The sequence below is a fragment of the Ixodes scapularis genome, unplaced genomic scaffold, assembly GCF_016920785.2.
Source record: "Ixodes scapularis isolate PalLabHiFi unplaced genomic scaffold, ASM1692078v2 PGA_scaffold1__304_contigs__length_218370807, whole genome shotgun sequence".
Classification (NCBI taxonomy): domain Eukaryota; kingdom Metazoa; phylum Arthropoda; class Arachnida; order Ixodida; family Ixodidae; genus Ixodes; species Ixodes scapularis.
The window spans coordinates 100,447,405-100,469,940 of NW_024609846.1; the positions used below are offsets into that span (position 1 = coordinate 100,447,405).

Consider the following 22,536-nt stretch of genomic DNA (forward strand, 5'->3'; position numbering starts at 1 on the left):
CGTGTGTGACCCTATCGGTCGGTGGCCGCCGAGCGATAGTGCCGCTTACGCTCCTAATGGTAGCATGAGAAAAAACCCTGCCATAGAGTGGGCACGTTTCCCAAAAACTCCAAATGAGATTTATGACTTGGATTCCAAACAAGCCGTCAGGTTTTTGCCGCTTGTCTCTGGAACAGGAGCGATCGTTCTCCGACTTTAAGAATTTGTTAACAGAGAAAAGGCGCAGCCTAGGAAAACAAACACTTGAGATTTCCCTGACCATTTCCTTCAACGTGCGAGAGTAGGACGTGTGTTTCGGAATAATAAAACAAGAATAATAAATATTTTGACGCTAATAAACATTCTAGGCGTACTCACAGAAGCGTACATTGTCCCGAAAAGTGTCCCTATGTTTTGGCATTTCCGGTCCCGATTTAGTCCCGGTTTTAGCTCTAAGTTTGTCCCGGAAATCTCAGTTCTACGTATGATTGTCTTGGTCTGCGTGTAACGATTTTTCGTTACACTCGAGCGCAACGCTTCTTGTATGAAATTCAGCCCTTAATCAGATTTTGTGACGAAACTCGATTATAACATGCTCGGCTCGGGTGTGGCGCGAGGCGTACTCTGAAATGGCCTACCATAATTTCATCGCTGTGATTTGAGGAAAAAGCTTTCCAAAGGCTGTGTCGATCCCCAGTAAGGGAACGCTGAAGACAAAGGGGCGAAATCGAATAAAGTCTGTGTTGTTGGCTTGACACTGTGCAGGCTTACACACCACTCTCTCAGCAAATGAAGAAATGTGCGCGCATTGACAAAAAACACTCCAGCTCATAAGTTCTGTCGTGATAGGACAATGAAATAGTTAAAAAATTGACATTTCTAATTAACACTTCAATAGAAGAGTAAAGAAGCACGAGTGTAGTGGATTGTACCCAATTTTCAAGTGTTTTTCAGATCATTAAGGTAATTTGCACCTTATCATTAAAAAAATAAGAGAGATATTTGCCACTGACGAAAGTCAAATGGTAATCCATATTTTTGTTATTAAAAAAGCGAGGCATCTGACACTGAGAAATTTATACCTAAATTTGGTCATTCATTCACAACCATGAAACATTGTTCTGATACATTCACAACATTAACCGAAGTAATGTGTCCTTACATCTATATTCTTGTTTGTTTGAAAGCAAAAACTAAAATTCACATGTCTCTAATGGCTTTTCTCACCTTGTCCGTGAGTGTGTCCTCATTGGGAAGGGTTCGTTTAGCTTCGCTCGCCAGCAAAAACTCATCCTCGGTATTCCGCTGCTCTGTCCGCTCAGTGGGAGTTTCGGTGGCCGGGTGAACTTGAGGAGCCGCCTGGAATAGCTCATTGGACGACGGAACAGCTCCGCTTCTCGATGCCTCAACACTTGAGATGACCGCTGTGTCAGAGATCTGGGCAGAATATTTAAAAAAAAGGTATCTTAATAACAAGACAGCGCTGCACAATTTGTCACTAATAAATAAATAAAATAAAACGAAGGGCATGGAAAGTTTTCAAAATCTTATCGTTGCTCCGCAACCAATCGGAATTCGACATGAAAAAATAAGGATGCCGAATAACAAATCAGAAACCAAGGAGTCTGATCGTAATAATCACGAAGCAGGAAGTGTAGGACTGTCTATTCAACCGTTCATTAAGATGAGCAGTGTGACAGCGCTGGCCGTGACCTAGATTCTTTACCTGAGTAGGTGCAGGATGACTCGTGCTGAGAGGTGTCGCATCCAACTCTCCATAGTCTTCGGTGAATTCCTGGCTGCCTCTCCTGGCTGTTTCTTGCGCGCCTTTAATGGTACGGGTTCTCATAGCGTTGGTAAGCAGCTGCAAGCAATGGGGCAACAGTTGACACTCGGCATCTTGTAAATTTAAGAGATGCCAATTTACAAATCAGCCGGGCGATGGCGATGTATACCAAGTTTCTTTGTCATATTCGAAACAAATATAATTCATATGTGCTGTTTATACTAGCTCAGTGGAGCTATATGACAAAGGGTGCCCTGGTGAATGCAATTTTAGCATGACGATCAAACTCGTAAATACGTAGAGAAGGAACTTTTCAACTCAGTAAGCCTAATCTCTGACTTTGTTTGGTCTACTTAACATTGCAAACTTCCCGGCAATCGACACGCATGTGGAGTCATATTATAGCTCACCGCATTGAGGCCACGAAATTTGACGTCAGCGTCTTCCTCATCGGTCTTCTGTTTTTTTGTTTCCACTTCGAGGTCGATGTCCATGTCGGCGAAGTCCTCAAAGAAGTAGTAGTCACCAGACCGAAGGGCTGCGATTCATGCGCCACGTTACCAAGAAAAAAGTTGACTACCCGAAAGACGCGCGCCAGAAGTTTACGCGGGGAAAACATTAATTATATATATCTATTGACCGCATCATGTAGATATTGAGCAAGGCCAGCGAAGAGAAGGTCGCGGTTGCCACATCAAGGACCCTAATCTTGCGGCGGGACCAAGTGGGATCAAGAGACCGGTACATCGCCGCCTGCTGCGATTGGTCAGCGGCGCGGTGATGACCAATCGCAGCAGGCGGCAATGTCCTGGCCCCTTGATTCCACTTGGTCTATCATGTATAGATCAGGGCCCCAAGAAAGACGCCCGGAGAGGTCTCGAACAAGGTGCGTTCTTAGTTTTGCATGCAGAAACAGGTAACAGCCCCTTGTACGGAGTCATTCGATCAATGAACGTTCCCCCCCATTCCAGTTCATATATTCCTGCCAAACAGTGGTGTTCTTGACAGGCCTCGCCATCCCTACAGGACTGCAGTGAATTGTGACAGACAACTAGAAAAAAAGTAACTACCATCCGACGGGGAGTCTTACCCTGGAAGTGGGTCTGCGGCTCGCCATACTCATGACCCCGCACTCTTTGTTGGGCGGCACGGATCTTGTCCATCTTGCGCTTTATCTTCTCCATGATCTCTTTGTCGGCGGCACGTTGCTCCTGGATGACATCGTCAGTTTTTTCACTATTGCTCCCGCTCTCTTCTTAACTTAAAAAAAAATTAAAGCTTAGCAAGACTAAATCAAAATGTCGAAGAAATTAGGTAAGGAGCAGTATTAGAAGAGCACTTCAAAAGGCGAACTAAACCTTTGTACGACAAAACACTCGTTTTGTGTTTTTCCTCCACGTCCACAAGTTTCCGTTTAACAGGTATAAAAGATAGATTTTAAATTCCCGCATAATGTCTGGTTACCGCTCACCAGAAACTTCGCTTTCATTTCCGTCTTTTGTATGACCACAGCAAACCGATTAGGGGCTGCGAAACGTGAAGATGACCTACGTGTCACGCTGGCTTATAATTAAAGCGTAGGGCTATCGTTGCACCGACTCATTGTCCATTTCGACGAGGTGTATCATCGTGCCAACGTGTGGTTTCGGAGCCTAGATCATGCGAATACTCCATACTTTGAAAAAGTATAGTCCAGAAAGTGGCATTCCTGTCTTGCTTACTTGCACACCCTTGACCTGCATTTCATTGATGAGCTCAGCGCCCCTAGACGCCAGCTGCTGCTGCGCCAGGATTTCAATGATCAGATGGTGGAAATAGTAGGAAGTGAACAGGCGCTTCTGCACCAGCAGAAACGTCAGGCAGATGCCGTCCCACAGCAGACCAGCCTCGTCCAGAGGCACACGACAGACGCCGTCTTCAGTGTTGGCATTCGTTCCACGCTCGGGCCCTGGAACGAAAGAGGGTGGGTCTGGCTAGAGGGGTCACTAGGGTCACGCGTACTTCTAGACTGAACCCAGGCATGGCAGTAATAACATTACTGCAATTAAATTACTTTGAGTGGTAATGAGTAATGTGAATAATTGCTTTCATAGGCTGGTAATTTAGTAATGCGATTAATTACTTCCAGGCAGTGATTTCTAGAAACTTACTCGCTACTTTTGAAATAATTTTTGTCCGAAATAAAAAAAGGTCGTTCGCAAGCTTTAAGAAAAAAGTAGAAACAATAGTTTGCATGGTGAAATCCCGTGGAAGAGACATCAGAGAAAATATAGGAGGGTCATCTAAGAACTAAGCCTCGTACGAAGAACACGCCAGACGCACAAAGGCAGGCTCAAAAGGCGAAGGAGAGAAAAGCTGTCGTGTGAAGACGTCACTCGAAGGCCACGGCTCAAGAACTCCAGAAAAGGCAGACTCACGGCGCCACGTCATCGCGCCACGTCATCATGACGGTTCTCTACATTGGTCATCTCTAAGCTGACAGTGCACTGGGGGCTAGGAGCTCACCGGGATTAGTCAACCACCTTCTTTTCATCCCCTGACCAATTCTCTGGGCGTGGGTATAAACGAGAGTGTGGTTACGTGGCGAAATGTAGATGCGTGACTGGACCAATGAGCGCGTAGCTTCCACCGCACTGTCAACCTAGTGAATTCGAAGAGCACATCACCAGCTAGGGCAACAGATTTTAAAACCTGGAAGGACAGCTAGGACACGCACATCGCCAGCCTTTTTACTATTTCGTGAATCAAGGTTAAACTTTAAGCTTCGACCATCAGGAACAACAAACGACCGGAATAAATAAAGAGTCCCAAATACCTTGTCCAGGCCCCAAAACCTATTGCGCGTAGCCTTGGGCTTGGTAAGTAAAGAATAAAAACTTTTAGCCTTTCTACTTTGGTGAAGAGGGAAGACCAGCGAAGCTGTACTATGGTGGGAAGGAAGTAATGGCCGACCGCAAGTTGGCAAGCCAGAGTGGAAAGGCTTGAAAGGTTGCGACATCTATGAGCGACGGCGGCAAGCGGACAACCGGCTACCGCCATCTATGAGCAACGGCGGGAACCAGAGTTTTGTGTCGACATATCTTTGCGGGGAACACGATCCTGGGGAAACTAGCCCTTAACAGCTGCGCTGTAATAACTCTATTTTCACTCCAAGGAGTGTGGAGGGCAGGGAAAGTTGCTTTTGCTTGGAAAAGACGTGAAGCGAGAAAAGCTCATGCCGCACGCGCAAGCCTCTCTGCCTTTCTTTGGAGAGTTTAATCGTGAGGCAGGAAACACGGAGATATTGCCACCCGTTTGTTGGGAAAGTAAACGTTTTAGGAAGCTCGAGCCATCCCTTTTTAGAGCGAAACTCTTAGGCGTCCGTTTCCGGCTTGAGCGGCGTCGCCATCGCCGTCGGCGTCGCCATCGGCGTAACCGTGAGACAATGTGACCCTCGTAAGGTCACGTGACCCTGGTGAGGTCACGTGACCCCCGTGAGGTCATCTGACCGCCGTGAAGTCACGAGTCACGCGACGCCACGAGGGTCACGTGACCTGACGGTTAGGCCGACGCCGCTCGGAGGGCGGAGTAGCAGGCAGGATGGGGAGGTGTGGAGGAAAGGTACACCTTCCCCTCGGCGCTCTTTCCTCCTCCTCCTCAAAAGCTGCCCTCTAATTCGGCGCTACAGGGAGTTGTAAACTGCTTTCATTTTTTTTTCACTGAATGGAAAGCGCCGAACAAACAAGGACGAAGAAAGGGACAGAGACGAAGTGCACTCTCAACCGAAGGTTTATTGAAACAAACATTGAAGATATTAATATCGTCTATCTGAGTGTTGGCTCTTTAAAGGCCGACGAACAGACTCGAGATTCTGCAAGGCAGAAGATTCTCCTCCCCATAGGGAAGGAGGATATAGGCAACGGTGGACAGGGTAAAAGGGGGGAGAGGAGAAAGCGAGGGAAAACTGGAAAGCGCGAACTGGTTGTCGGTCTTTAAGAAAAACTTTATCTGTTAAGTGCAGTGACGGCGCACTAATACACAGACTCTCCCCTTGCTCTCTTATGCGGAATGCCTCATGTATTTCTCGCGCGGTTTTGTTTGCGTATCTGCCCAGAACGGATGTTTTTTTCCAATTCCGGGCCACATGGGCACCTATCACAGGGCAACGCAAGATTGACCGATGTTGACTGTTTCACTGACCAGGCATGTTCCCTGGCCCTCTGATTTATGCAACGCACCGTTTGGCCCACGTACGATTTCCCGCAACTCATTGGTATGTTATATACCACAGACGTTGCACACTACACGTATTGCTTAGCGTGTTTCTTTTTGACATACTTTGAAGCGCCAGCGGTGTTTTCAGCGCCCCACAAGCTGTCTCATCTATGTTCAAAAATAAACAACGAAAAGGGAGAGGGTAAAGTGTGTCAAAAGAAACACGCTAAGCATTACGTGGAGTGTGCAACGTCAGTGATATATAACATACCAATGAGTTGCGGGAAATCGTATGTGGGCCGAACGGGGCGTTGCATAAATGAGAGGGCCAGGGAACATTCCTGGTCAGTGAAACGGTCCTCGTCGGGCAGTCTTGCGTTGCACAGTGATAGGTGCCCATGTGGCCCGGAATCGGAAAAAACAACAGTTCTGGGCAGACACGCAAACAAAACAGCGCGAGAAATACATGAGGCATTCTGCATAAGAGAGCAAGGGCAGAGTCTGTGTATTAGTGCGCCGTCACTGCACTTAACAGATAAAGAGTTTTTCTTTTTGAGCCAACACCCAGATAGACGGTATTAAAAGTGAATGTTTGTTTCAATAAGCCTTCAGTTGAGAGTGCGCTTCGTCTCTGTCCCCTTCTTCGTCCTTGTTTATTCGGCGCTTTCCGTTGAGTGATGTACCAACAAGCCCATTTATCTATTCTACTAGCTTATTTTTCAACTGGCGATGCTTTTGCCCAAGAAATATCCCTTGCCTGACAGCGTGCAAGAACTCGGGCTCTTCGGGTGTCCTGAAATGATATTCCTCGAGAAGATGCGCGAGTATGCGTTAACTAGTGCTCCTGAGAGAAAAGGATTACACGGCGTCTGGGTCGGAAAGAAAACGTTTCACATGACGACTTCTATGTGAGAACGAGTTCCCATGGCCCGACTAAAGTTACTGATACTGACTATACACCTTTTAAACCAACAGCGCAGCCATCTTCAATGCCGTCCCTTCTGGTATGCGGTCAAACACCGTTTGGATCTCTCCACGCCGCTGGAAGGTGTTTACGAAAAATGCGTGATGTGCACACATTCTTGTTTTGCGTCGCCTATATTTTCAAGCATATTTTAGGTTGAAGAAATTATTTGTTATTTTTCGTCCCGCATACCAGATACAGAACCCACGTGACTGAGGACGACGGGAAACGGAAAACGTCTATAACTTCTTCGTACACCGTTGAATTAAGAGCGAAACCGGTGAGTCGACTGTCTTTGTGTCCCATCTAAAGAAAATATATTCATCGTGTTTAACACTTCCGTCGTGTGCGCCAGCGGAACGACTGCTCAGTATGGTTCAAGGAGGTCTATATTCTATGTAGAACATACACAGTAAATAAAATAAGCACGAATTACTGCCTCAAGGCGTTAAAAAGCAAAGTAAAAGTAATTTCATTACTTTTGGAAAGTAATTGTAATGTAATGTCACCAATTTGTCTGTGGTAATTTGTAATGTAATTTAATTACATCTTCACAATTTTCAGGAAGGTATTAATAATGTGATTTAATTACCTCCTGAAAGTACTTTTTTCATCTCAAACTCAATATTGGTTATCGAATTGCTGTGCCGGTGCTTGCTTTCGCGGTTTCTTAAATAAACGCAATCAACAACAAGGCCAAGTAGGAGAGAATAGGAGAAGCGCTGGGCTGTCAAATGACTTTTGATGGACAAGCAGAAAGAAGAGATAAAAAAAAACATCAACGTTCTTTAACGTCACCTGTCAGTCAGCCCTTTTCTTGTCTGCTCCTTCTACTTTCACTGTTGCGTTGTGTTTATTTCAGTATGTAACACGCTGAACCAAACTAATATTTTAATTTTCTTCGAAGAAACTTCTGGATTAGAGTTGTAGCAGCCGTGCCAGCTGTACCACTGGAGCGAGAGAAAAGAAGCCGAGGCGCACGAGAACAGACCACGAGACACGAGCTTTGCGATTCGGCGACCGAGCGGACCGGCGGCTAGATCGGGCGATGTTTTCTATTATTAATGTTTTCTTGTAAATATTGTATATAAAATTATGTTGAGTGCCTCCTGACTGGTACCCACATAAATGGTGACCCGGACGTCCACGGCCATGCAGTCTGATGAAGGAGCCCCCCTGTCAAGTAGCCCCCCAGCAAGTACCTCCCAGATGACCGCCACCTTGGGAATTGGAGCTACCGCGGTCCTCACCTTACCAAAGGTCTGGGCCGAGGACCCGGCGCTCTGGGTCGTGCAAGTTGAAAACAAGTTCCGCTTGCACCGCAGTAACTCCCAGGCTCGGCAGTACGAATTTCTCATTGACGCCCTCCCGCCGCAAGCCGCCACCGAGGTCCGAGATATTCTGCTGTCCCCGGTCAGCGAAACGCCTTATGACGTACTCAAGGAGGCCTTGATCAGTCGTCTTGTTGCCTCCGAACAACGACGCCTTCAGCAGCTCCTCAGCGCTGAAGAGCTAGGCGACCGCCGACCTAGCCAGTTCTTGCGTCATCTGCAGCACCTGCTGGGTGTCAAGGCGGCCTCCGTCGACGCCGCCATTCTCCGCGAACTCTTTCTACAGAGGCTTCCGGCTTCTGTTCGCATCGGCTTAGCGGCGGCCCACAGGCTTCCCCTCGTTGAACTAGCCGAGCTGGCAGATCGAATCATGGAGGTTACCGGCCCCACTATCGGTGCCACGCAGCAGTCTCCAGACCTCGTCTCCGACATCGCCGAGCTGCGTCGAGCTGTACAGGACTTGACGACCATTGTATCCGAATTTCGCCGAGAATTTCGACACCGGTCTCAGTCCTCACAGCGGCACTCACAAGGCCGCGCGCAGCACGCTGGTCGTGACAACCGCCGTCGAGCATCACCATCGCCTCGACCATCGGGCAACTTGCTCTGCAGGTACCATCGACAGTTTGGATCAGAGTCCCGCCATTGTCACCCTCCCTGTTCCTGGGATCAGGAAAACGGGACGGCCGATCGCTAGTGGCGGCGAGCGACCCATATCGGCCCACCAGTCGCCTATTCCACATCCATGACAAGCCGGTCGGCACCCGCTTTTCGGTGGAAAAAGGTGCTGAGGTCAGCATTATTCCCGCCACATCTTTTGATCGCCGACACCGCGCCAGAACGACGTCACTGCAAGCCGTCAACGCGTCCACCATCGAAACATACGGACAAAAGTCACTGACGTTGGACCTGGGTCTCCGGCGCCGATTTCAGTGGCTCTTCTGGGTAGCGGATGTCAGCTATGCAATTATTGGAGCAGATTTTCTTAGAAACTTCAACATCTTGGTGGATATGGCACACAAGAGGCTGGTTGACGCGACCACTCACCTACAAGTTTCCGGTGTGGCGTCCCGAACTCCAACTCTTAGCCCCACCTTCATCAAGCCTCCTTCCAATATATTTGCCAGCCTGCTCGAGAACTACCCAGACCTCACCAAGCCACGCAACATCAGCGAGATGCCTAAGCATGACGTCACGCACCATATAGTGACAACCGGCCTACCTGTTTATTGCCGACCACGTCGACTAGGACCTGAAAAGCTCCGGGTCGCACGACAGGAATTTGAGCATATGCTCCAGCTCGGAATCGTACGCCCGTCTTCAAGCCCCTGGTCGTCCGCTCTGCACATGGTGCCCAAGAAAAGCGGTGATTGGCGACCATGCGGCGATTATAGGGCTCTTAACACAGCTACGATTCCGGACCGGTATCCACTCCAAAACGTTCAAGACTACCATTTGAAAGACACTACCATTTACTCAAAGATAGACCTCATAAAAGCTTACCATCAGATCCCTGTTGAACCTGCAGACGTTCCCAAGACGGCAATAACCACACCTTTCGGTCTCTTCGAGTTTGTCACGATGCCATTTGGTCTACGTAATGCGGCCCAAACCTTTCAACGATTTATTGACCAGGTCCTCCGTGGTTTACCTTTCTGTTTTGCCTACCTGGATGACCTCCTCATAGCAAGCGAAAACCCGGAGGAACATAAGAACCACCTGATCACGCTGTTCGACAGGCTACGAGAGTATGGCATCGTAATTAACGTTGACAAATGCCAGTTTGGAGTACCGGAGCTAACATTCCTTGGTCACCACATCGACTCTCAAGGTATCCGGCCACTTCCAGACAAGGTCAAAGTCATCACTGATTGTCCACAGCCTACAACAAAGCGTGCCCTCAGGCGATTCCTGGGGTTGATAAATTTTTACAGGCGTTTCCTTCCCCACTGCGCCAACCTTCTACAGCCGTTAGAGGCACTGCTTTCTACCTCCAAAGGCGAGAAGTCAAAATTATCATGGTCACCGGAGGCAATACTTGCGTTTGAGGACGTGAAGAAAGAGCTCACCAGTGCCACACTCCTCGTGCATCCGTCTCCAGATGCCCCAACCTGCCTCATGGTCGACGCCTCGGACATCGCTGTCAAAGGAGTGTTGCAACAGGAGATCGGTGATGTATGGTCTCCCATATCGTTCTTCTCACGTAAACTTCAAGATTCCGAGAGGAAGTACAGCACCTTCGGAAGAGAGCTGCTTGCGGCTTACTTAGCCGTCAAACACTTCCGACACTTCCTCGAAGGACGTACCTGCTTCATCGCCACAGACCACAAACCGCTGGTCTATGCCATGCAGTCATCACACCAGAACCATTCCCCACGTGAACTCCGACATCTTTCATTCATAGCGGAATTTACTTCCGACGTCCGCCATGTGAAAAGAAACGAAAACACCGTCGCAGACACATTATCACGCCTCGAGCTAAATGCTTTCAACACAGAAAAAGAACAGTTCACGTACACTGAACTGGCAGCGGCTCAAGCTCAGGAAGAAGAACTTGAATCCCTCTGGAAGACCGGCACATCCCTCGTCCTTGAAGAAGTTACCCTCTCCGATCATGGCATCAGCTTAGTATGCGATACATCGACGAGAAAACCCCGACCCTATGTTCCACGGCAACTACGTCATGCGGTGTGCACCTCACTTCACACCCTCTGCCACCCAGGCATACGCGCGACACAAGAGCTTGTAACGAACCGTTTCGTATGGCCCAAGATCAACGCCGACATTCGGGACTTTGTTCGCTCTTGTATAGCCTGCCAGAAGTCGAAGATGCAACGCCACACGCACACACCACTCGGAAAGTTTCCCCTACCATCCTCACGCTTTGAGAACGTCCACCTGGACATCGTTGGCCCACTTCCAACTTCACGGAATTTCACGTACTTGTTGACCTGTGTGGACAGATTTTCTCGCTGGCCAGAGGTGATGCCTCTAGAAAACATCACCGCGGAAACAGTGGCTCGAGCTTTCGTTTTCACCTGGGTCAGCCGCTTCGGCGTGCCTGCCACGGTCACCGCCGATCGCGGCCGCCAGTGCACTATTCCACGAGCTAACATCTCTTCTAGGCTCAATACGGACGCGTATAACAGCATACCACCCTGCTGCAAATGGCCTCGTCGAGCTACTCCACAGACAGCTAAAGTCTGCGCTCCGAGCACAGCCACTCCCGGACGCATGGGTCGACAACCTACCTGTTGTGTTGCTCGGACTACGTTCAACTCTAAAACCAGATTTGGGTTGTACCGTGGCAGAACTCGTGTACGGTTCTCCCCTTCGTCTACCTGCTGACATGGTCGAACCATCAACGGCACAAGGGGTAATGGATCCATCATCTTATGTCCAACGACTCCGAGAAGCAATGAGCTCTTTACGCCCAGTACGAACACAAAAACCTAGTGCTCGGCAAGTCTTCATTCACCCTGCTCTCGCCCAGTCTTCACATGTATTTGTCCGTCGAGATGCGGTCAGAAAGCCCCTCAGACCTCTCTACGATGGTCCATATCTCGTAGTAGCCAGAACACCCAAGTTTTACACTGTGCTCATACAGGGACGTCGTGAAACAGTTTCCCTGGATAGTCTAAAACCCGCTTTCACCGCCGCTCTCGACAGTGCTACCACTCCGCCCTCCCAGAACAATTTCCTCACCCACTCTACACTTCCGACGCAAGTGGCCAACGCCACTTGTCTAAGGGGGGGCATCTGTAGCAGCCGTGCCAGCTGTACCACTGGAGCGAGAGAAAAGAAGCCGAGGCGCACGAGAACAGATTACGAGACACGAGCTTTGCGATTCGGCGACCGAGCGGACCGGCGGCTAGATCGGACCATGTTTTCTATTGTTACGGTTTTCTTGTAAATATAAAATTATGTTGAGTGCCTCTGACTGGAACCCACAGAGTCATCGGCAAGCATTGGACGATTGAAAAAGTGAATTTTACAGAAGGACTATAACCGTATGAAAGTGTGACGTTACGGTTTACTTAACGTATGCATGCCGCCCAGTGACAAAATTAGGGGGAGGGGTGGAGGAACTGTGGTGTTCTACCTTTACCCTGATCTTTATCGCAAGGTCAGCCATGGTAATTTACTGTTTCGAGAATTATATGTTAGCGCCAATGATATTAAGCAGCAATTTATGATGGCTAGGAAAGAAGACTTTTGTTAATGCGGACAACTGAATCCCGCAACAAAAACAATTACTCAACTAGCTTACCAGCAATACTAACAACACATAGAAACCACTAGCTCAACTAAAGCCCGTAAAATTGAAGAGAGGCTTGCAAAAAAAAAAAAAACACCAACAGAGCAGCAAAGAGAAGTCGGAAGTATTTTTTCCCCTTTATTGTTTGTGTGGTGCCTTGAATGCCTGAGTAAGTATATTTATTTATATTTCTATATTGTTTAGTAAACAATATTAATAGCGTATATCATTTTTGTTGCATTTACAATACAATTTCATGCGAAGCTTATATCCTGAATTGATGTATAAATTGTGGACATCCACTTCATGTGATGGCCACGTTTGCAATAAAACTAGGGAAGCGCTAACCGAGGGCTTACGCTTGTGTGGGCTAGCTTTTGAACGACCCCCAGAAAGATAGAGTTCTGTTTTCCCTGCAACTTGCATGTGTCAATCGTAGCATCATATACATTTGGAAGCACTCTAGGAAACGTTTTCAAAGTCCCGAAAGGACTTTAGAAGTCGCGGTATTCCCATACTTACACCCAGAATATTCCTGCCTCCTTTTTCTCAAGCAAGCAATGCCAAAAAGTTGCACCAACCAGCATGAGTAATTGTCAATGTATTCGAAAAAAACGCAGCCCACCATCTGGAAAGGAAGATACCCCCATCAGAGTTGTATCAACGCCACAACACAGAATAAAAAAAAAAAAAAAAAAGACGGCCAGCGTTATAAGTTGAATGTGAAGCTTATGAAGCAAAGAAGGCCCACCTGGAGAATTGATTTGATGAAAATAACTACCACGTTGTAGGCAAGCAACGCGTTCCACCTGAAGCAGAAAATAAAATAACGCAGGTCGTCGTAAGTACACAGTGTTTTCCTAAACGCTGGCTGATTTTCTCCTGCAAATTTTAAATAAATAATGTTCGGTATAAGTTTGCCAGTGGATTTCAGCGCGACACACGCAAAATATATTTTAAAATGTGAAGTTACTCGAAACTCGCACAGGACTTCATTTGAAGTTTCTCACAGCATTTATCATTGGACAGTTGGCATTCAAAAATACATTCACATAACGCGACCCCACTATCAATCAGACAATGTTGACCATTAAAAATATAGGTACAAGAACATTAGTATACCACAGAAATATTTAAGATATCTTTTTTCCAAATAACTATTTTGACTGCATCGATTGTCTCTGTCTGTGGGTGGTATGCTATCAAAGGTTGTCTTTTTTCACGTTAGATTAAACCTTGTTCGATTTCTTTTATGCATTAGCTTATATTCCCTTGCATAGTTTATGTTATGTTGTAAAGCATTTGTCTTTCCTGTGTTTGAATTATTATTCTGCAGTGGAGCAGAGATCTTACCGACATTGTATGATTTGATGTATATACATTCTCCACTATAATGCCTGCTAAGGCGCTGTGGGCATTGACTAAAATAAATAAGTAAATAAATTACTTCTGAGTAATTTATTTGAGCTAGGTTTTCAACGTTAACGTATGATGCAGAGCACTGCGGCCCCGCAATGCTGCCTTTACACCCCAAGTTTACACCCCATAAGATGCAAAACAAATGTTTCCAGAGACTTACACTCTCACTTCGCATCTTCAGTACCTTTCTTTAAAGTAATACGCCCTCTTTAATTGTAAAATAGTATGCTGCACTCTAAGAAAAGTTTGTGCGTCTACTTTCACGCACAACACTCGGAGAGCCTATCACCGCAACTTACGGAAGCTGCTCAGCGAATGACACTGCCGAAACATATGTTTAGACTAAAAAGCGCAGTCTGGGTTGTGACATTAAGCAATGCAAAACGTCACGCTTGCATTGCTTAATATCACAACTCGGACTGCGCTTTTTGGTCTGAACATATGTTTCCGCATTGTCATTCGCTGAGCTGCCTCCGTAAGTTGCGATGATTGGCTCTCCGAGTGTTGTGCGGAAAAGCAGATGCACATGCTTTTTTTAGAGTGTGTTGCATGCAACAGACTTTGTTTTTGAAGGGTGTAAAAAGGGTCTAGAAAAGGAAGTGAGAATTAACCTTCATTTCTGCAGGGTTTATGATCCACTGACACCCGCTTTTAACAGCTTGTTTTAGCTCCTGCGTCAAGTAATTATTCTGCACCAATGCTTTTTACTTGGAGATACATTCCTTGATCCTAGACATATTATGCCTTATGTAAAATACTGGCAACGACAAAGCAAGCGTAATCTTCGGTTACCTGCAATCAACAGGGTCGTGCTCGTCATGTCATACGTGATTCATTGCGCCTGTATGGTCGTGCTCGTCATGTCATACGTGATTCATTGCGCCTGTATTGGGTGTTTTCGCACACAAAAGAAGTGCACAAAATCCCAAGATTAACGTCTCAAGTGGTGTTCGCCAGCATCCAAAGGGTGCTGCTCAAACACCCTTGGAGCGTTAGTCCTGGGACAAACTGATTTATACTCTTAAGGGTGTAAAATTTGTGTTTGGCTTTGTCTTCCGTCCTATTAACACGGGCTTGCGCAAGTTGCTTCGCCATCGCTGAAGCTACGCTACCCTTGACAACGTAGCACAAAATAGTTGACGCCTAGTACGCGTATTGTGAAACCATATACTGCGTGACTTCGCAGAGGTATACGGACATTTTGAGCAGGACTTTCATGGGCTTGAGGTAGAACTCGTTGCCGTTCCAGAGGAAGAAAAAGCAGCCCAGGACGTAGCCCATGGCGAAAATGCTGACGCGGTTGGTGCCCGCCAGGAACATCACCGCCAGGGTGATCCAGTACAAAGGGAAGAACAAAAACACCTTTACCGTTGACAAGTAAGACCTGCGCTGAGCGGAAACATGCATTAACCTCTTTTCTTCACTTAGTCATTACTAATGTCAAGCATAGATATTGGCTACCTTTTCCACCAGGTACTGCGATGTCTGAAACGCGCCTCCGACAGGTGCGTTTTTTACCGCGACCAGAGGAGTGGTTCTTCGATTTTCTCGTGATGACGTCATAAAAGTGTCATGCTCTCGCCGGCCGCGATCCTGGCGGTGCTACAGCAGCGGTGGTGGATGTCGCGGACGCCTGTTCTGCTGCAGTCGCTCTCCAGTTTGAGTCCACGGAAGCTCCGGCAGTCAAGGGTTGGGACGTCGCAACGACAGCGACTCTTGCAATCTATCGTGCTTCTTTCCAGAAATTCTACACCTAACCGCCAGGATCGCGACACTCGACAGCATGACACTCCGGTTTTTTTGTGACGTCATTTATTGCCACTTTGAGTCCATACGCGGTGTAGAATAATACGCCAAACAAACCAGTCAGAGACACGTTCTTGGCTACGTAGTGTACCGTATTTACTCGAGCAATAGCCGCACTATTTATGAAGAAAGCCCGAAGGTTCGCATTTCCGCGTAGCACGCACTGCAGATTGCCAATCACCGCGTTCGACAGCATGATTCCAGCTGTTTACAGGACAGAGATAACGTCTTCGTGCAAAGATACCATCTGTGAAGATTGAATTTGTATGGAGAATCGTGTTCTCGATCTGGTTATTCGCTATGTTATTTATGCGCAGCGCAATGATTGGTTGTATATGTGTTCTGTGGGAAAGTAGACTCAGGGGCCTTGTTCATAAATAGTGCGACTCACTCGAGTAAATACGGTAGTACAAGCAATACAGCAATAGTAGTATAGTACAAGCAAGTCCGGCTTCTCCTTGCGCGTTCCCATGTTTTCCCGCTACATGCGCCCATATTTTTTGTTTCCCCGACCTTAACCAATGAGGCGCGTGCTTGACTGCCTCGTCATTGCGCGTTCTTTTTACTTGTTCTCCGTGTGGCCCTTAGATTGGCGTTTTTTTGATGCGCCAAGGACGCGTTTTGGTAAACCTTGCTAGCCGTATTGCTCTCTCAGTATGCCTTGATAATCAGTACTCACTGCATTGCTGTCGTGGCATTCATGAATTTAGCCGACTGTCACCCTTATAAAACCATAAGCATGGTGCTGCCGTTTTGAAGCAAGCTATGAACCACAAAGCTTGCGCCTGGGGTGGTATCTGGCCTTCAAACACAATCCGATAAATCTCGCTTTTTGTTTCTAATGTTAGAGTTTCCCGCATCCGAGGTCGCGCGGTTTCACAAGACGAGGTTGATTAACCATACAGATATTGTAACTAAACTAGTTGGAAGGTTTCTTTTTGAATGAATTTATTCAACAAGCGGTCGAATTATTACTAGCATATGAAAATCGGGAAAGGAGAAACCTGTACTTGCCTCCTGTAGGTGACAAAGTCTGACATAGGGTTCGGAGTTTGGCCAACAAAGCATCCCTTCCTGTCGTAAATCTCTCCGTTGGATCCTCCGTCGTGCACTCCGGCTGAGGACTCGAGAAAGAAGACATACAACTGACAGCACGCGAAGAGAAGTTGTATGAAGTCCGCTGCATAAGAAGATGCGAGCAATCTAGAAAGGTTTACATAAAGCACGACATTCAAACGATTTTCAGCACAGTGACGCACATGGCGACAGGAAATACGTACTGTCGCGGACAATATGAGCTGAAACAGCACTCCGGCCTGCAATGTGCACGGTACTACCTGCGCCGCCTGTTGCATCGCTGTGTAAACGCGGCGAACCCTGAGGCCGAGATAAATTCTCAGTTGCGCTCACTGCGCCGCTGCTCTCTTCCTGCCGTCTGCTTGCGAAAATATCGGCCAACGAAACCACCATCACGATGCGTGTGCCGTATAGCCCAATGTTCACGTTTTCAGCTAACATGCATTTCAATGCATTCCAAGAAAGTGCTGAAGTGGAAAAAGCGTTGTCACGCTCGTATCTCCTCGAGGAGCGCTGCCCGACGAAGCTGCCTTGGCCCCCGAAAGGTGCCGATCTGAATATCATCGAACACGTTTGGAGGCGCATCAAGGTAGCCATGTCACGGCGTCCCCTCCACCACGCCACCGCCTACAAAGTGTGGAAAGCAATGGGAGGTGAATGGGAGTGACTTCGGGCTGAGCCAGACTTCGTGGCCGCGCTCTATGATTTTTTACCAGACAGGATCAGACCCGTGGTCGCGGGTCAGGGGAGAATGACGCGGTATTAACTTCTCTGGTAAGTTTTAGTGCACCTCGGAAACCTCTGAACCAGACTTTTGCCCATTGGAACAAAGTTTGATGCTACGGCTGCGACATACTTCTTGACGCCGTTAGCCAGCGCATACTTTTGTGTGGTGCCTCCTTGGTCCCGATCTTCTTGTATAGTGCAGTTGAACCTCGACGCCAACTATTAATCTATTGTGTCTGACATTGTCCTCTGCGAATATCTTTTCGATTAACTTTCAAGCTCTTTCTCCTGGCAAATATGTGAATGTTTGTCCCACTTTATTAAGACAGGGAATTTGTAGACAAGAAACTGGTGTCTTGTCAGCAACTTGTTTTGCTTGAAACAAACTTGCGGGCCCAGTAATGAAGAAATACTATTTTTGAATCTTTTCCTACCAATCAAGGTTGCAAAACCTTCTCAGTAACATATGCATACTCCCGGTTTTTTAAACAGCTGTGATCAATGAAAAAGAAATAAAAAAGTAACTACCTTGGAGCCGGACTAAATCCGGTATAAATTTTGGCCTATATTTTACGATGTCCTACTTTGTGCATGCACTTAATCAAACAAGAACAACCTGCAACGTCTTTTGATGTGACTTTCAAAAACGATAATCGCAGCTGCAATTTAGGATACTTTTACATTTTTTCTTCACCGGTCATCGTTTTTTCTGCATGATACTACGCGATACAGTGAAGTAAATCAGTTCCAAAAAAGGGACGACAAGTGTAATCCTTTGACCCCCCCTTTTCTGCCGCCCTACCACACACATGCCCGCTGTCGCACCCGCCGTCTCGCTAGCAGACGGCCGGAAGAGCGTAGCGGCGCAGGGAGCACAAGTGAGAATTTATCTCGGCCTCAGGGTGCGCCGTGTGTGCGAAGCAAGGCGACAGGCGGCGCAGATAGTTCCGTACGTCTAGAGTTCCTGTATAGACCTTTGCAAAAAGAGCGCTCTGGCCGTCGCCATTTTGCGAATCGAGCGACCCCTATCAGCCAGAACCCGCCTGAGCTGTGGAAGCTTGGTCAACGTGACTCCCCACCTGCATTTTGCATTCGGAGTTCGGCGGCTTTTCTTGGAAGTTTTTGCTTTATTCGCCTGTTTAGGATGCTTACCCTTTTTGTATGTTATCTTCCACTGTGAGAACCAGGGAATACCAGGGCTCGTGGCCCGCTCGGCCTTCGCAGGAAACGAACCAAGAGAGCGAACGTCAAGCAGCCCGCGACGCAGGCAGTTCGACGTGCTTGGAGGATTATTTCCGTCGAGATAACCTCCAAAAAGCCTTCCAGGCTGTGTTCCGGGTCTTCGCAAAAACTAGGTGATAGGGTCGAATCCGGGGTGTGGCGACGGAATAAGCACGTTCGTTCATTTGCTATGAAGCTGTGCAAAAAAAGGGGGCTCCCTTCCACATGTTCCCGAAAACACGCCGGATTCCGTCCGGTCGTCGTGAAGTGACTATTGTCGACACTGTATATTGGATATGCTGTGTTATTTGAGACCTTTCTCAAATCCTGTTCGGATAACGCGGCACCGTGGGGTACGTACAATATATTTTTTGCTCGATTAATGAGACTCATTGAATTTTATGTTGTGGGCCGAGAATATCCATGCAGTACGGATATCCTGTGTGGTCAAATATTTTGACCTTTATAGATTGACACGGCTGAGTGTACGGTGCCGTAAAACAACGAACATAAAATGAAACAGTTGCATTTGTTCTGTCGCGCACGGACTCACCAAAACAGCTTTCATTTCTTTGTTTTTGTTCCTAAAAATAGAGCACTGCTTTCTTAAAGACCTCTAAAAATTAGGTTCGCCACAGAACACAAGATAAAAAAGAAAACGCGGCAATTCAGCCCCATTAGCGTCCGGAATTGCGCCTACGCATGCTGCCACAGCCCACTGACGAGAAGCTCCACAGCTCAGCGCAGTCGGGCAACACTGACGTGCACTCTCAAAACCAGGGACACGCGCTGTGAATCGCTTCGTTCGAGACTGCCGCTGGAACGGTCTATAGGCTCCCTACGGGAGCCAGAGTTGCGCATTTGTTTTCCCCGCGCCGCCACGCCGCTATTCGCCGAGATCCATCACGTGAGGAGCAAAGCATCCTTTGGCGTGCAAGAAAGCCACCTTTACGGTCGCTCCGCCGACGTTTCTCTTGCCCCGGCGTATGTTTCCCTGCTTTCCGCCTCCTGTTCCTCCTCTCCTGTTTTCCATGCGCGGCGGCGCGCGCGGCGCCGCTATTCGCCAAATTTAGTCACGTGAGGAGCAAAGCAACCAGCTCGTGCGGGAAAGCCGGCGCTACGGCCACGCGCCGAGGCTGAATGCGCAACTCTGCTACCGTAGGTAGCATATACAGGAACTCTACGTACGTCGGCCGGAGCACTGTTTCAGCTCAAATTGTCCGTGATAGTACAACACAATTCGGACACTGCGTATTGTTGAGGCGTCCGTAATATTGTGATTTCGTAAAGTTGACTATCTATATAGGGTGTTTTTTCTAACTTCCGGGAAAATTATACTTAAAAAAGGGCCCTGAAAATAAAGATACGATTTCTTCTGATAAACGTTACCCACCGCGTCGGACGTCGGGCGTTAAGTAATAATCAACAAATTAATGACTTGAAATTTACTAATTATCTTTTGAAATATTCGCCTGCTGGCACATTTCAATTAGAAATGTATTGCATGTCATCAAACTACATCATTGCAGATGTTAGAATTAAGACAACTAAATTCTTCTCCGCGCTATTTTCTGACGAGCGTGAATCATGATCGGAGATTAAATGAGGTGTGTGCGCGTTCGTGTGTGTGTATGTGCGTGCTCACTTTAAATGCGCCTCCCCTCGGGAAGCCCTCGCGCTCTTTAGCTGCGGCAGTTCTATTTAAAGCACGATATACAAGTGTGTTATCACGTTTCTACCGAAAGAAAAGACGCGCTAACAATAGAGAGTTTTAGTATTGCGTATACTAGCGAACGCAAGCACTGTGCGTATCTAGATAGCATTGTGTGTTCCCCACGGCGCGTGCGTGCTGAATCTGCGTCTTAATTGGAGCATAGCGACGACGCGCAGGCACATCGTGGAGGACGCAGCGCAAACGCACGCCGCTTGCGTTTGCTTCTGTACGCAACTCTAAACCTCTCTATTGTTAGGCTCATGAGTTCCGAGCGCCTTACGCCACAGCTTCCACGCCAAAGGGGGCTCTTGAAAGTCTGGAAGGAAAAACCACAGGGCCGTCTCCCGGAGCGTCTTCTTTGATGGGTTCCACCAGGGATATTCTGCACACGTGAAGCCACGACGCACAGAAAGGGTGTTGTTCAACTTTTCCTCCTGAACACCTTACATGTTCGACAGGCGGGTCCCGCCTAAAATCGCCTTTTACACTCTAAAAAAAGCCCGTGCGTCTACTTTCCCTCACAACACTCGGAGAGCCAATCACCGCCACTTACGGAGGCAGCTCAGCGAATGACGATGCCGAAACATATGTTTAGGCCAAAAAACGCAGCCTGAGTTGTGACATTAAGCGATGCAAGTGTGACGTTTTGCATTCCTTAATGTCAGAACTCAGACAGCGTTTTTTGGTCTAAACGTATGTTTCGGCATCGTCATTCGCTGAGCTGCCTCCGTAAGTTGCGGTGATTGGCTCTCCAATTGTTGTGTGTGAAAGTAGACGCACTGACGTTTTTTAGAGTGTAGAGTCTCTGACAGCTTAAAGGGTGGGGCCTGATACATTCGTAATTCTTGCTTCGTGATTGGTCCTTCAGTGATCGGCAAATGCCGCTGTCTCACTGGCTGCAGGGCGTCAAGGTGCACTGGGCTTATTCTGTTTATGATTGGTTCAGCGATGATAGAACACGCGCGGAAACATGACGGATACCATGATGGTGCGCTTTTGACGCTGTCTGATTGGTCCAGACGCGAGCTGCGTCTGGATTTAAGGTGAAACGAACCACAGCTGCGATTTCAGTGGTCACGCGTTACTCGGTGACTTCACAAATACATCAATATCCCCTTGCCTGATTACATTGCATCATGTACTGTTCGTCTCTGTATCCATGCACTGTCTAAATAACCGAAAGTATTAATCCCTTTTTTTATTATCAAACACTGCACAAGTTTTTTTTTCTAAAAAAACAATAATTGTATATTTTTTTTATGGGATCCGAAGCAGAGAAGCGCACACGGAGTCCAAACCCAGGTTCACAACTTTCTAACACTCACCGGTGCACAGTCCCGGAGGAATGCCCATGACCATGGCGTATTGCAGCGGAAGCACGAAGCAGAGGTAGGCCACGTAAAAGGCCCACACCTTGGCCAGGTAGCACCGCCGCAGCAGAAACATGCCGCACAGCCAGAGTGAGGTAAACAGGGCGAACGCGTCCAGGCGGATGCCGATGCTGCTCACCATCGTCACAAAACACACCTGCGAGGTAGTGGCGCGCTATCGTCACGCCTTGCCGAACCTCCTCAGGAGGTAGGTGGGATAGAGTTGGGCTAACGTAGATGGGACCAAAGTGAAATGGAAGGATTAGAGGGTTTAGTCGATTGTTCCGGTACCTTTCACGACGACACCCTATTGGAGAGGAGATCGAACAGTCACGCCTCTAGCGGTATGTTTCAGGCTGTGCGGACAAGAAACCGAAATTTTTTGTTTGTTTTTGATCTGAGATATCGAAGATGACGATTCGAAGGCCGCTCTTCGTGCAAGCAAAACACTGGTCAAGTGGAAGCGCTTGTGTCCAGACCCTGCTAGGCGAGGTTTAATTTATTTGTTAGCTGTGTTAGTAAACGGCCGGGCTGTGGGGACAACAAACTCGATAAAGCGCTCCCTATAGTTCGATCTCCTGCCCAATAACGATACGATGCATGCCCAAAAGCGCCAGTGGAGTATAGGGTATTGTTATCGGAGTCATCATAATGATATATACTTAAGCTCTGCATTGTCTTTAGCGGGAAT

General features: G+C 47.6%; 1 protein-coding gene across 1 annotated transcript; it reads right to left on the bottom strand.

Annotated features, from left to right (window-relative positions):
- Positions 1–1,179: 1,179 nt before the first annotated feature.
- LOC121832931 (piezo-type mechanosensitive ion channel component-like) lies at positions 1,180–21,987 on the bottom strand. The gene is made up of 10 exons (XM_042290280.1): positions 21,801–21,987; positions 16,752–16,917; positions 15,130–15,315; positions 13,264–13,321; positions 13,035–13,140; positions 3,487–3,713; positions 2,856–2,976; positions 2,176–2,303; positions 1,706–1,843; positions 1,180–1,416 (listed from the first exon to the last, which is right to left on the bottom strand). Exons 1-10 carry the CDS (start codon positions 21,985–21,987, stop codon positions 1,180–1,182), a joined length of 1,554 nt encoding a protein of 517 aa, XP_042146214.1.
- Positions 21,988–22,536: the final 549 nt, after the last annotated feature.